The 13,631-nt window shown below is 42.7% G+C and overlaps 1 protein-coding gene across 2 annotated transcripts in view; it reads right to left on the bottom strand.

The window, feature by feature from the left end:
- GRK3 (G protein-coupled receptor kinase 3) overlaps nt 1-13,631 on the bottom strand; it is a 138,067-nt gene that overhangs the window by 49,761 nt on the left and 74,675 nt on the right. For both annotated transcript variants that reach the window (XM_075013027.1, XM_075013028.1), the window contains 6 exons: nt 10,450-10,551; nt 9,649-9,723; nt 6,210-6,271; nt 5,071-5,122; nt 4,327-4,418; nt 549-648 (listed from right to left, as the gene is read on the bottom strand). In XM_075013027.1, the coding sequence (XP_074869128.1) occupies nt 549-648; nt 4,327-4,418; nt 5,071-5,122; nt 6,210-6,271; nt 9,649-9,723; nt 10,450-10,551 (483 nt within the window). The remainder of the gene's footprint in view (nt 1-548; nt 649-4,326; nt 4,419-5,070; nt 5,123-6,209; nt 6,272-9,648; nt 9,724-10,449; nt 10,552-13,631) is intronic.

Below are 13,631 nucleotides of genomic sequence, written 5' to 3'. Positions count from 1 at the left end.
TACTCTGGAGGTTCTATCATTTCAAAGTCTATTTTATAATCAGTTGGGGCAACATTTACTCTGTGGATTCCACCTGAATGTCTCTTTTACATAACTCTAGTTTCCCTATATGGAAGGAGTTGTGAAATGCCAGGACTATAGAATAAATACATAAAAAAAGGAAAAGTTTCTGGTAAACTTGGCCGCTAATTCTACTCCTAGGGCCAAAGGAACAACAAACAACAGCAGCAACAACAAAACAGAAATCAGCGGCAACACAAAGGCTTGAGAAACTAATGTTTTGAAAAATAAATACATTAAATGTGGTCAGGCACATTGATTGAGAACCATTGATGAAAAGCACTACATGAGAAACAGATGTGGTTGCTTTTTGTTTTTGTTTTTTCTTTTAACTGAGGGCAATTAACACCATTATCCTTTAGTCAGCTCTGATTTCTTGCACACTGTACATGTATGAATTAATGGAATATGTATTTTACACAGCAGCTTTTTTTCCTGCCAGCCAAAAATAATTAAAAGATGGGAGAAAAAAATTCCAGAATACTTACTCCAGTACTGACTAGTGACAACATAATTCTTTCATTTAAGGCTAAGGTTTCTCCTTGTTTCATCTTGATCCTCTTCTTATCTAAACATTTCATTGCATACCTGAAAATATTAATCATTCAGAAAAGCATAATGGAAAAGGTCTCCATGCTGCTTCCTCAATATTTTTCACAAATAAACCATGTCATCCATACATATGTATATTGAGCAGAATCTTTAAAAAGACTTACATCTATATCAGAAATGTCAGAATAGCACCTAGACACAAGGTATGTCAACATTAAAATGCATATTGGGATTGTGGCTTGCACAAACATACCCACACTAACTTTACCCATGCTAGCATGATTAAAACCAGCATGGTCAAAGAGAAGGTGTGGGCTTCAGAACAGATTAACATTGTGAGAATGTACACAGTTGTACAGCCCATGCAGAAGCCTGTGCTACCATATCTACCCTGCTCTTTTTGACAGTGGTTATGTCTACCTGAGCTGCCATTCACACCTCCAATGCAGTGCAAAGACTCACGTAGAACTGCTTCCCAATCCTGCCAGCGTTAATACATTATTTTCAACCTTCTAAAGGAGCTTGGCTGCAGAAAGGCTATTGGGGTACAACAGTGGGTGTAAGAGGGGGTACAGGGCCTGAAATGGAGTTTGGATGAAGGAAGTGGTTGTGACCTAGACCAGGGGACTGGGATGCAGGGTCCAGAAGAGAGCATGAGTGCAGGAGAGGCTTCTGACCCAAGGAGGGATGTAGGAGGAGGTAGAGGGTCTGGAACAGGCCTGTGACCTAAGGTGGGGGAGCAGGGGTTTGGGCTGTGACCTATGGCAAGAGAATGGGGTGCAGTGCCTGGGAGACGATATGGCTGTAGAAGGTTAGGGTTGTGACCTGGGGCACGGATGAAGGGGGTACTGTGTTGGGGGGAGGAACTGGGTGGGGTGCCAGAGGCACACATGGTGTGGGAGGTACTCACTAAGCGGCTCCCAGACAGCAGCCCCGGGGGTCCCTGTCGGCACCCACCCTGCACACCACTCAGAGCAGCCAGCTGCAGGGGCCAGGAGCTTTCCTGAGTGCTGCTGTGAGCTGGGGTAGGGGAGGCTTCATGTGCTGCTCCCCACCCCCAACTCGCAGCAGTGCTCAGAGCACCTGGCCCCACAGCTGTCCACTCTGAGCAGCATGCTGGGGCAGGGTAGGCAAGGAGCCTGTCTGAGCTACCCAGAAGAGGCCAGCTACGTTTGTACATTTAAAAAAGGGAAAATGGTTTCTCTTCTGCTACACAGAAGATGGTCAGAGATATAAGAGAAGGTTTTTAGTGCTATCCCCCCGACCCAGCTATCTGCGCAGCATTGTTAGACACAGAACATGAGTCATCATCATCAATAACCGCGGGCTCAGCACCTGTTGGTGTCCAACGCCTCTCTCACTGTTTCCTTCCATCTTTCCCTGTCCAGTGCAGAGTGGCTTAGTTTCTGTAGACTAGCTCTGCACCAATCTACTATATCATCTACCCATTCTCTGTGGGGTCTGCCTCTCATGTTCTAACCATCCACTATGTCAAATACACGAGTGTTCGACATTTAATAAAGAACAAGAGCACAGTGACATGGGTCCTAACAAGCCTAGGAGTCTGTTAAAATTGGGCTACGACTGGACCTTAGCACGCTGTCAATAGCACCACAGTTAAAAGGATCCCCTCCTTTCCAACTTCCACTGCCCAGAGAACCAAGGCAGAATGTGACCCTGGCTCTCCAAGCACAAAAGGCTCTGGCTAGCGCATCCAGCCGTTTCCATAGCTTCCAAGAGACGTGTTCAACAGGACCAAGCGCGTGCATGGGATCCTGCAGCTTTTCCTCTGTAGGTCTGGCAGCGCCTGGCAGTAAGTGCTAGGAGATCATATAGTGCATCTTCCACCATGAAGGAGCTCTGTTAAGCACAGTGTCACCACTCCCTCATGCACTTCCCACACCCTTCAGTGCTCCTCCAGGATTTTTCAGGCAAGCCAGGAGCGTGTCATTTAAAAACATTCTCTACAGACGTGCAATATCAAGCTGCAGCATTATATAAATGTTTAACAACAGTCTAGAGCGTCCGTGCTCTGTGCAGACGGACGGCCTCAAACTCCCCATGTTGCAGCCCACCACAAACCATCAGTTCTCCACAGACCAGCAGCAGGGCTAAGTCGTGTGTACAGAGCATGCACGCACGTTTAAGCCAGGAATGTGTGTGTACAGCAAATGTTCTTATCCTTGGCTTCTGTGTTATCTTTGAAGTTTTGAATTACTTCTAACATAGTCTCTTCAGCAACAGCCCTTTCTTGACCCTGGTAAATAACCTGGAGTCATATAAGGCTAGTGGATGTCAGAGACCTCACTTGGGCATTCCAATATGGCACTGCTCTGTTCTCTTCTGAGACACGCAGCTTTAACACTAACTCGGCTTCTGTTTACACTGGTCTTGGAGTTGCTTCTTTGGGAAAAAACTCAAGTTCTTGTTTCTGGGTTAGTGGAGCACCAATGGCATTTACCTTGGCGGGATGGCTTCTCAAAGTCCTGGCAGACAGAGAAGTGCAGTAGAGACAGCCATCTAGAGTGAATGGGATTTAGATTAGGGATTCGTGAACAGGCTTGGATAAAGTAGGAACTGACCCAAACCTCAACTCACAAGTTGAACCTAACCTACAGTTTGACTTCAGGCTTGGAAGTTTGGCTGACTTTTCTGCTCCTACCCCCACCACCTTTTGCTATTCAGGAAAACAGGGGAACGTAATGAAGGGAAGGGACAACTTTTGCATCCTTATTGGTCCAGATTTTTTTAATTTAGGCATTCTTGCTTCTTCAGGAAAATCAACTGGGGAAATGTGCTAACCCTGTCTCTTCAGTGGTAAACTATTTAGTCTGGGTTTTGTCCAAAAGAAAAGGGTCTCGTTTATTTGTCTGTGCATAGCCAACAGACTACATAGCAGGCCACTTTACAGATCTCAAACTAAAAAGGGAAACTGGTGTCCAAGATGTGTTGCTCATGTCCATTCCAGGTAGGTGTGTGCACTCAACACACACCAGCTCTGGAAAATCTTCCCTTAGCAGCATGCATAGGGGAAACTGGCTCAGACGTGCACTGGAGTGGCACACCTGTGCTGTGCTATACAGGGTACCTCTCTCTCCCCCTACCCTCATTTCCTCCTTCTCAGAATACTCCAGCAGTGGGGACAGAAGGAAGACATGAGCAACACGTCTCGAAGAGCGCCAGTTATGGAAACAGATAAATCTCTTCTCTTCTTCAAGTACTTGCTCACATCCATTCAAGGTAGCAGACGGCAGGAACCATCACTGCTGCTGTTTTTTCCTTCAAAACCTCTGCTCAAGTGTGTAAATTGTTTTGAAATACATAGGACCCTGTATTCTTAAAATGCCCATACATTCCACCCCGGGGCTCAATCTTGAAATGTGCTCAGCACTACTAGCTCTGAGCCTGCAAAATACTAAAGCACATGAGAGGGCCCTTGTTACTCTACAGGTGTTCTCAGTAAGAATATGCTGAGGTGTTTTTCAAGAAGGGGACCTGAGTGCCCTGCACTTTGGAGGATCAAATTTCCAATGAGGCTTTAAGCAACTGCGCAAATTTAGATGCTTCTTTAGCTGAGTCTACTGCACAATGACACACAACTTCATGATACAATCTAAGAGATCATTCTGCTCTGCACAGATTTTGTAAAAAATTCAGAGGCTTTTTTCTTACAGAGAGTTCATATGTATCATTAAAACACAGTATATTACTTACATTTTTCCAGTGTCGGCTTTTCTGCAACCATATACTTCACCAAATCCTCCTCGTCCAATTATTCTATGTACACTAAAGTCATTCATGGTCAGCTGTGAATTCAAAACACACGACTTTCATTTTCCAATGCCAGAATCTTTACCCTTTACAGTCTCTAAAGTTACTTTACATGAATGTAGATTCACCTATTTTTATAGTTTCATTGTTTTCACAAAGCAGTTCTCTTAATTGTTTATGCTCCTATACATTTGCAAGCACTAGAATCTGGGGACGCCACACAGACGGTATTTACATTAGCAAGATAGCAGGAGATGAAGGCCTTGTGGAGGATTTCGGTGGAAATGAAACCAAGACCACAGCTTACACTGCAGACGAAGTAAGTGTGGGAGTAGAACACTTTGGGACTAAAGGATAAGGCCAAATGGAGGCAAGTAGGTTTGAGTACTGACAGGCAACACAGCAAGACAGAATAGTATGGGGGGTGGCTTCTCTTGCTGAAAAGTAGTGCTGCACTAACCTGTTTTCTATAACCACTTATTTCAAAATCACCAGGTTATTAAGCCAAGACAGGCAGAGAAGGTACCCAGGGAAGAATCACTAATAGTGCTATCTAAGAATAGAACAACATATCAGAATAACATTCATCACTCGTCTTAATAAGGCCTTTTAAGAATAAGTACTTTTTTAAATCTAATACATTTTCATTCCTACATAAGCTTTGATAAGATAAAAGTAATTACTTACATGGATATTCAGTTCTACATTTTTCCATTGACAAAATCTAGTAAACTTGTCACTGTTAAAAAATAAAAAGTTTAAAAGGTTACGTTAAAAGTTATTCAAAAGAATGGTGGAACATACTGTGAAAAATGCTGAGGACTCTAGCTTTGAAAATTAAATTCAGCAAAAGATAACGTATGAAGATTAAAATTGCCATTTAAAAATCCATTGATGTCCATCTTTTTGTATGTTTTAATTTAGCATGCCTCTTAGTAACTCACTATCAGTAATTTTTTGTTTAATAACATGTTATAAATGATATCTGATTACTGTCTTCTGTTATGTATGCATCCCTACTTATTCACATAATTTCCTTTAGACCCTGTTTCTGTCAATTTTCAGGGAATTAAAAAAACTTTTCAACCTCACCATAAAAATGATAATTAAATCTGAAAGTAAGAAATATAACCTCAAATTTTAATTAATTTTAATATACACAATAAATAGTGTAAGTCTATTTTATCCTCAAATAAAGATGTCAATTCTATTGTATGTTAGAGAGTAACTTTCACCTGCTGCTATACCAGTTATAAAAGGCTTATTTCAGAGTAGGAAAAACTGATCTTGGTTACATCATCTGATATATCATTCATCAGCAGTAGAACAGGAGCTAAATCCTGTGCACTTTACTCCCACCAGTAGTCCCATTAAGGTCAATAGCTCTACTCAGATGTGTAAAATGAACTACACGTGCCCCCTTACATTTCCTCAGAGGGCAGTCGCTACTCACTGCAAAGCACTTGGCCTACAGACCAGAACTGCTGTATAGCTCACCCCCATGATACTGTAGCTAGTATCACCCAAATGAAAGCAGTTACAGACTTCCAAGACTTTTAAAACATCAGACTGTAAGAAATCCATGGTGCAGCAGAGTGGTCCACTAACTATATGATCCTTACAAGTTCTCTCACAACCGCACTGCACACAATACTGGGATATCCTGACATTTCACATGATGCATATATCGCGGCTAATTCTTTGGGAAAGGCTGCTGATAATATTAATTAACTAAACAGTTCTAGCCTTATTTTACAAGAATACTCCAGGGTCCGGATTAACCACTGGCAATCAAACCATCATTTTTATAGTATGTAGGTTCATACCTTTCCATAAATTTTTGAAATATTTTTCCACGGAGACTATCACAAATTTCTTCTATGTATGGCTAAAAAAGAAAAAAAAATTACCTTTATGGTGTACAATTACCTGACCGTGCAGTATTGTCCAGTGAAAATAAACTGCACGTTTAGGCTCTAGCATTTACCACCCCTGGGCAAGAACAACTTGTGTTCTAACATTTAAGAACCGTTTTCTAGCCACGCGATAATTTGTAAGAAGCCTCACTCTGTATCATGTTGTGCAGGCTCAGTGCCCACAGAAGGAGGGTCGTAAATACCTACAGTATTTTGTGGGGAGTTTCTTGGCTTATAGCCTGATCCGGCAAAGAGCTTCAACATGGGATTGACTTTAAGAATCTGAGCTGCTGCACTGAAGCTAAGCACGTGCTCAAGTGCTGTTCTGAATCAGCAGCCTTAACATTTTCCTGAGAGGCACTGGAGAGAAATTTGAAGTTTTTGCCAATGGGCCAACAATAGGAGATGAGCACTGAAATGTTATGGACAAACACCCAGAATTACCAGGCTGCAAGCACGGCTTCTCATTTATTTACTCAAGTAAATGACAGTTTAGAATTTATGCTGAAGGCTGTGAAACTCAGAGGGCAGCCAGCACAGGAACACCAAAGTAGTCTTTCCTTATTAGTGCTTCTCTCTTCCCTTTCCTTTATTTCTTCTACCTTGCCACCAGCAGCTTCAATTCACAAGTTGCCTATTTTAAAAAGGAGCACTGTTGCTTAGTTTGACATAGAGTGCCACGATTTCAAATCCCAACTCAATTAGCAGCAGTTACATAAGATCAAAATCTGGCACTGTAGATGCCACTGTCACACTGATTCCAACATCCAAAACAATTCACTAAAACATCAAAAATATTAGGCAAGTTTAATATAAAAGTACTTTAAATGCTATGGGAAATGTAATTATTATAAAAGTACAGTAAATTGATTTAAAAGCCTGCAGCCACCACCACGTCACATAGGTTCTTAGTAAATTAAAAAAAGCAAAAAGACATTCAGCTCTACAGCCAAAATTGCATCCTTAGTTTGTCTAATTATGTTAGCTAACAACTTCAATTTGAATTTCCTTGCTTAAGAAAGTCTGTTTTAGAACTTGCTTCACCTTCCAATTTGTTTTAATAAATAAAAAACATAAAAGATGTACCTTTCAAAACAACAAACCAAAATTCCTTACTTAGTTTGGTGCTAAATTTTTGTCTCAGAAATCCTGCGCTTACCAAAATCCTAAAGTATTTATAGCATTTATAGTATAGTCCAGCACTTTGTAGAGAAGTAGCCATTTTTCAGAATGCAATTTCCCACAATACTCAGAATAACGAAAGAACTATAAATTGGCAGCAGCATTTAAAACCCTCCTGTGAACTTGCAATATTGCTAACTCCAAATATGTACTCAGACACCCCAAAACTGCAGTGCTATATAACAGAGTGAGCTGGAGGCAAAAGAAAAGATCCACAAAACAGCTATCTGCACTGCCATGCTTTTATATTCCTGAAACATTTAGTTGAATTTTGTACTTCATGACCTGATTTATGTTGAAAGGAAGCAAAATGTCCTTATAGAAAAATTCCACACTATATTTTTAAAAATCCTAGTGGTTGGCAAAGCAACCATAGCCCACTTTTACTTAACATGCCCATGTGAAATTCCTCATGCGTTGCTAATTAGGTGACATAGAATGCATATGGAACCAGCACATGAAAATATAGATCAAAGTGGACTGCAACCCAAATTTCTAGGACAATGTGTGAAAAAGCAACACTACCAAGCGGTTAACTGAAACTGAGCACATATTTTTAATTTAATTTCTTCTATTTTGAATGCAAATTGCTGTTATTTAAAAAGACCTCAGTGACAGAAACTAAGGCTTAACTCCTGCAAGGTGCTGAGCACTCTGTCCCCAAACCAGAGAAGCACTTAAGTACAGGCTTAACATTAAGGCTCTTATGTATTCCCATTTCCTACTCAGGTGCCTAGACTGAAAAAAAGGCTTAAGTTCTTTCCTAGAACAGGGCTAGGGCTCTCAGCACTTTGCAGATCAAGTCACAGGTGGATAGATGGACTGACCACACGACCAATCTCCAACTGGCCGTGGTGACTCTGCTGTTGCCAGAAGGCCCCAGGTGTCTGAGGATTTCTTTGACAATTCTTACCTGCTGGGCTACTCCTCCACCATAAGCATAAGAACTAGAGATCGCACCAAAAGCAAGCTATCAGTAATCACTGTTCATTTTAAGAGGGGAGTGAGGAACCTATGGCTGCATGCGGCCCATGAGGCTTGAAGCTCCACACCCACCCAACTCCCATTGCAACAGCATAAGCCACTGCTGTGCACCAGCCACACTGGGGGGAGGAGGATATGAGGGAAGGAAGGAGGGCCACCATTGCTAGACCACCAGCACTGGCCAAGTTGTGCTGCTGCGCTAGGAGGGAGGGGGAAGAGCCATGAGCCTGGCAGTCCCAATTCAGACAAGCCAGGGCCTGATCCAGCCTGCAGGCTCTGCCAAGCAGGAGGAATGACTGTTTGCTATAGGGAAGCATTCCATGCAGTCACCAAACCCCAGCATTCCCATTGGCTGAACCATGGCCAATGAGAGAGGTGGGGGACTGTGCCAGCAGCTACCTTCCTGTAACATGTGAACCCATGCAGAGCAACATGCATTCCCTGCCCCTTCCCATTCCCCACCCCTCCTGATCATGCACCCTCAAACGCCTCACCTCCAGCCCATTCCTGCACCACCCACCCCTACCCCCAGTCCACTTCTGCACCCCACTTCCCCCTCCAAGGCCCAACACCCCAAGCTCACCTCCTGCCTAGACTCTGCATCTCCTCCAGCACCCTTCCTAGAAGCCCCCTCCCATACACTGAACCCTTTACTTTAGCCCTACCCCAAAACCCCAAAAAATCAATTAGCCTCTATTCAGGGGATACATCTGTGAGGGTGGGGGGGGGGGTTGCCTCTCACTTTCATGTGCCCCCAACTGATTTTTCTGTGGGTCAGTGGCCCCCAACCCAAAAAAGGTTTCCCACCCATTTTAAGACATTTCACATGTGACTTTTGAGCAAAGCAGAAATAAAGTGTTAATATTAGACCCCTTCAGTCAGTAAACTTATAGAACAGTCAATCTATCTTCAAGAATGTGCTCAAAAGACTTATCTGGCTAAAGAAGACTAATTTACTACTTTTGGTATCTTTAAAAAAGACAACGAAATTAGAAACATTCTTTCTCTGGTTATTATATACAGAAATCTTTCCCTGTATAATTTTTTCATTGGCTTTCAAAAATATACTATCCAATTCCTGTCATAACTAGAAGTATGATATGTACAGAAAGGAGGTTATCTGAATTTGCTTATGTTCAAACAATTAAATAAAATCTTGATGTTCAGAGTGCTTTCATCTCACCTGAAAAAGACTGGGTGGCACTTGTTTCTTGGCTAGGTGAGTTTGTACATGATCTACAGCTTGCTTTGAGAACGGCTTTTGAAAAATAAAAAATAAGATTTTAGACCAAGAGCTGGAAAAGAAGTATTTAGCTGCTTAATTACTGAGGTCACAAAACCAGTTTTCAGTTAAAAAGGAATATTGCTTATACGAAAAATACACAGACTTCCAAATCAATATAACCTGGTTTCCATTAAACATCCTGTTGAGTAACACTTTACCAATGCCCAATTCTGAGCCCCTAAGCCCCACCCAGATCATGCCATCCATTGCAAAGACCATTCCCCATGGAATTGCAAGCAAAGGAACCCAGGGTACCACCTAGTGTTTCTTTGTAATCCCATATTTTTTTTTTTTTTTTTAAATCCACACATATATCCCAATCCAGGTCATGCATACATGGTTACCTTCCGTCATCAGTATTCCCAACGACTTCAACAGAATTAGGTGTAAAGCAAAGCATGTGCATAAGTACTTGGATATTCAAGGCCTAAATAATAGACCGCATTTCTCTCTGGCTCAAAGCATATTGTAGTTTATCCCCTCTTTCAAACAGGGCTATACAAAGAGTGACAATTGAGTTAGTAGAACCTCCTATCAACACAGATACTGCAGTTGTCACACCTTGAACCTGTTCTGTGTAATTCCCTGTAAGACTTTCATCTACTCACTGTCCTTCCATTGTTAAATATTTTAAAGAATTTTCAGTCAAAGGAAACTTTTCCATATTAAAATGACAGAGTGAAACTGCAGCATACGTACATGTGAGCACGACAGCAGCTCTTTCATTATGTATGTGTCGTAAATCTGCCGACTTCTACTAAGACGTTCCTCTTCAGAATCTAGTTTCTCATATTCCTTTATCTGTAGTAGGAAAAAGAAGGAAACGGTCAATCGAGACACCTTCTAAACTTTTACACTGACTACAAAAAGATTCTTTACTGGGGCAGAAACCTGATTTCCCTTCATCCCTTTCTCAGGACAGGATATTGTGCAGGTTACAATTCTATAGTTAAAGATCACTTCTGGATTCCATCCACCACCAGTTCCCTATCCCTCTGTAACTCTTCATTTGACAAACTAATTTGTTTGCAGACTGTGGTGCTTAAAATGGGGTATGAAGGGTTTTTGTTTTAAATATGAGAAGTTCTGCATTAAAAAGATATGTACACTGCTTCATAAACTATTAGCTGGATTGTGAACTGTGAGAAGGGGATGATTAAGGAGCTCATGGCTTGATGATAGGCATGGGACAGGCAGAGTATGTATCTGACTGAACCTTTCTGAGGAAGCCTTCTTTGTGCTTCACCCAGTAAGAAACCCAATCCTGGTTCTCTTAGAATGATGAATGCCTCTTTATAAACATGTATTTTGTATTCATAGCATGTACCTAAATTAAACCCAGAAACCTGGGAACCAAATGAATAATGTTTTTATGCTGTAGGCCTTACGAATAGCACTTCAATGATGTATGTACAAATATAAATACATACACCTCCTATAAGTAAGAAATGTCATGAAACAGAGGAAACTAAAGACGGGGTCTGAGAGTGTCGAGAACACCTTCTCTACAGATCTCAAACTAGAAATACTGATACTGGACATACATCAGACTTAACACATGAACTCTAAAGAAAATTTTTTTTAAAAATGTATAGAGTCAAAGAATCATAGAATATTAGAACTAGAAAGGACTTTGAGGGGTCATCAAATCCAGTCTCCTGCTCTCACAGCAAGACCAAGCGCCACCTAGATTATCCCTGACAGATGTTTGTCTTAAACATGGTTCTTAAATATCTTGAATGACATACATGTCACAACCTCCCTAGGCAATTTATTCCAGTGCTTAGTCACTCTGACAGTTAGGAAGTTTTTCCTAGTACCCAACCTAAACTTCCCTTGGTGAAATTTAAGTCAACTGCTTCTTGTCCTCTCATCAGAGTTTAAGAATAATTTTTTCCTGACTCCACTTTATAATACCCTTTCGGGTACTGGAAAGCTCTCTTTTTTTTCTTTTCCTCTCTTTCCAAACTAAACAACCCGCCCCGGCACCCTGCTTTTCCCCCCGCCCTCCAAATCTTCCATCATATGTCATGTTCTCTAGACCTTTAATCATTTTGTTGCTCTTCTCTGGACCTTCTCCAATTTCTCCATATCTTTCCTGAAATGCTGTGCCTCGAACTGGAGACAGTACTCCAGTAGAGGCTTTTTCAGCCTAAAGCAGAGCAGAATTACTTCTCATGTTTTGCTTACAACACTCCCGCCAATATATCCCAGGACCATGTTTGCTTTTTTTGCAACAGTGTCACACTATTGACTCACATTTCGCAAGCGGTCCACTATGACCCCACATCCCTTACTGCAGTCCTCCTTCCTAAACAATCATTGCCCATTGTATATTTGTGAAACTGATAGTTCCTCCCTACGTGGAGTATTTTCCATTTGTCCTTATTGAACTTCATCCTATATACCCCAGACCATTTCTCTTGCTTGTCTAGAGCGTTTTGAATTATGGAGATACACACATTTCGTAGAACTGGAAGGGACCTCAGGAGGTCATCGAGTCCTGTCCCCTGCCCTCTTGGCAGGATCAAGCACCATCTTTTTAACCCTGTCCTCCAAAGCACTTGCAACTCCTCCCAGCTTTGTATCATCTGTACACTTTCAGTGTAGTCTGCCATTATCTAAATGGTTGATGAAGTCAGGGAAGAAAACCAGTCCCAAAACTGATTCCTCTGGAACCCCACTTCTTATGTCCTTCCAGCGTGACTGTGAACCACTGATAACCATTCTCAGAGAACGGTTATCTAGCCAGTTATGCACCCACCTTTTAGTGTCCCATCTACAGTATATTTCCCTAGTTTACTGACAATAGTTATGCAAGACTGTAACAATCCATTACTAAAATCTAGGTATACCATGTCTACCACTTCCCCCAAGGGTACCCCCTCCAAAAGACTTATCAACCTATCAAAGATAGGAAGAGTCCTGAGTGCATGGACTAGGTGAACAGGATAAAGCACATTTGGGTTTCAACGGGTGTAATACAGGTAGCAATCCACTCCCTGTTATGACAGTAGTACGACTGCAATACCATCTTACAGTCCTTGCAATACATCTTTTCAGAATAAAAGTCCTGGGATATTCTGCTATTTTTGGAACACAAGGGATCTCTCACTGTTTGTGAGCAGACTGGGGTTTGGAGCAGGGTAGGAGGCGTGTGTTAGAGTTCGTCCCCTCTGGCGGGGGGGAGAGGAAGGCTACAACACCTCACTATAATCAGTACATAAGCCAGCCCTGGGTCAGGGCAGGTGTTAATCAATATAGCGCTCAGGCTCTTCTCAACAGGGCTAAGCAAGAAACAGTCAACCACAAGCCTGTCCTGGGTCAGGACATGGCTGCAGTCAGGGCAGGGCTCAGCTCTTTTAGCAGGGCTGAGCAGATAAACAGTTCAGTGTGCTGGACAGAGGCAAGACTGCCATCCACTTAGAGGAGGGGGTAGAGGACGCAGGCCCACCCACTCCACTGCATCCCAGGGCCCTAATAGCAGCTCTCACTAGCTGCCGGTCAGCAGGGATCCAGGCTGCAACACCCGGACATTGGCTCAGGTAGGGCTGGCCCCAAGCTACTATCTACCTCCTCCTCTATTGGTACCTGGGTCCATTCAGAGTCATCAGGGAAGTTAGGCACGTCTATGTCCTCCTGGTAGCAGGAAAGCGGCAGGCCTGGAGCCTTGGGCAGTTCTCTGTCCTCCAGTTAGTGAGCCCGTGGCAAGTCAGGAGGCTCCAGCAGTTCTGGGCCCTCCTGGGAGCAGGCAACCAGCAGATCTGGAGGCTTAGACACTTCCAGGTCTCCGGATAGGGGGCCAGCAGCAGGTCAGGGCACTCCTCCGGGGTCGGGTCAGGGTGGCCAGCCAACAGGTCTGGCAAGTCTTCAGATCCAGC

Source organism: Carettochelys insculpta, chromosome 18, assembly GCF_033958435.1.
Source record: "Carettochelys insculpta isolate YL-2023 chromosome 18, ASM3395843v1, whole genome shotgun sequence".
In the NCBI taxonomy this organism is placed as follows: domain Eukaryota; kingdom Metazoa; phylum Chordata; order Testudines; family Carettochelyidae; genus Carettochelys; species Carettochelys insculpta.
The sequence above is the reverse complement of the archived record's forward strand: the minus strand, read 5'-3'. Positions and strand labels throughout refer to the sequence as shown.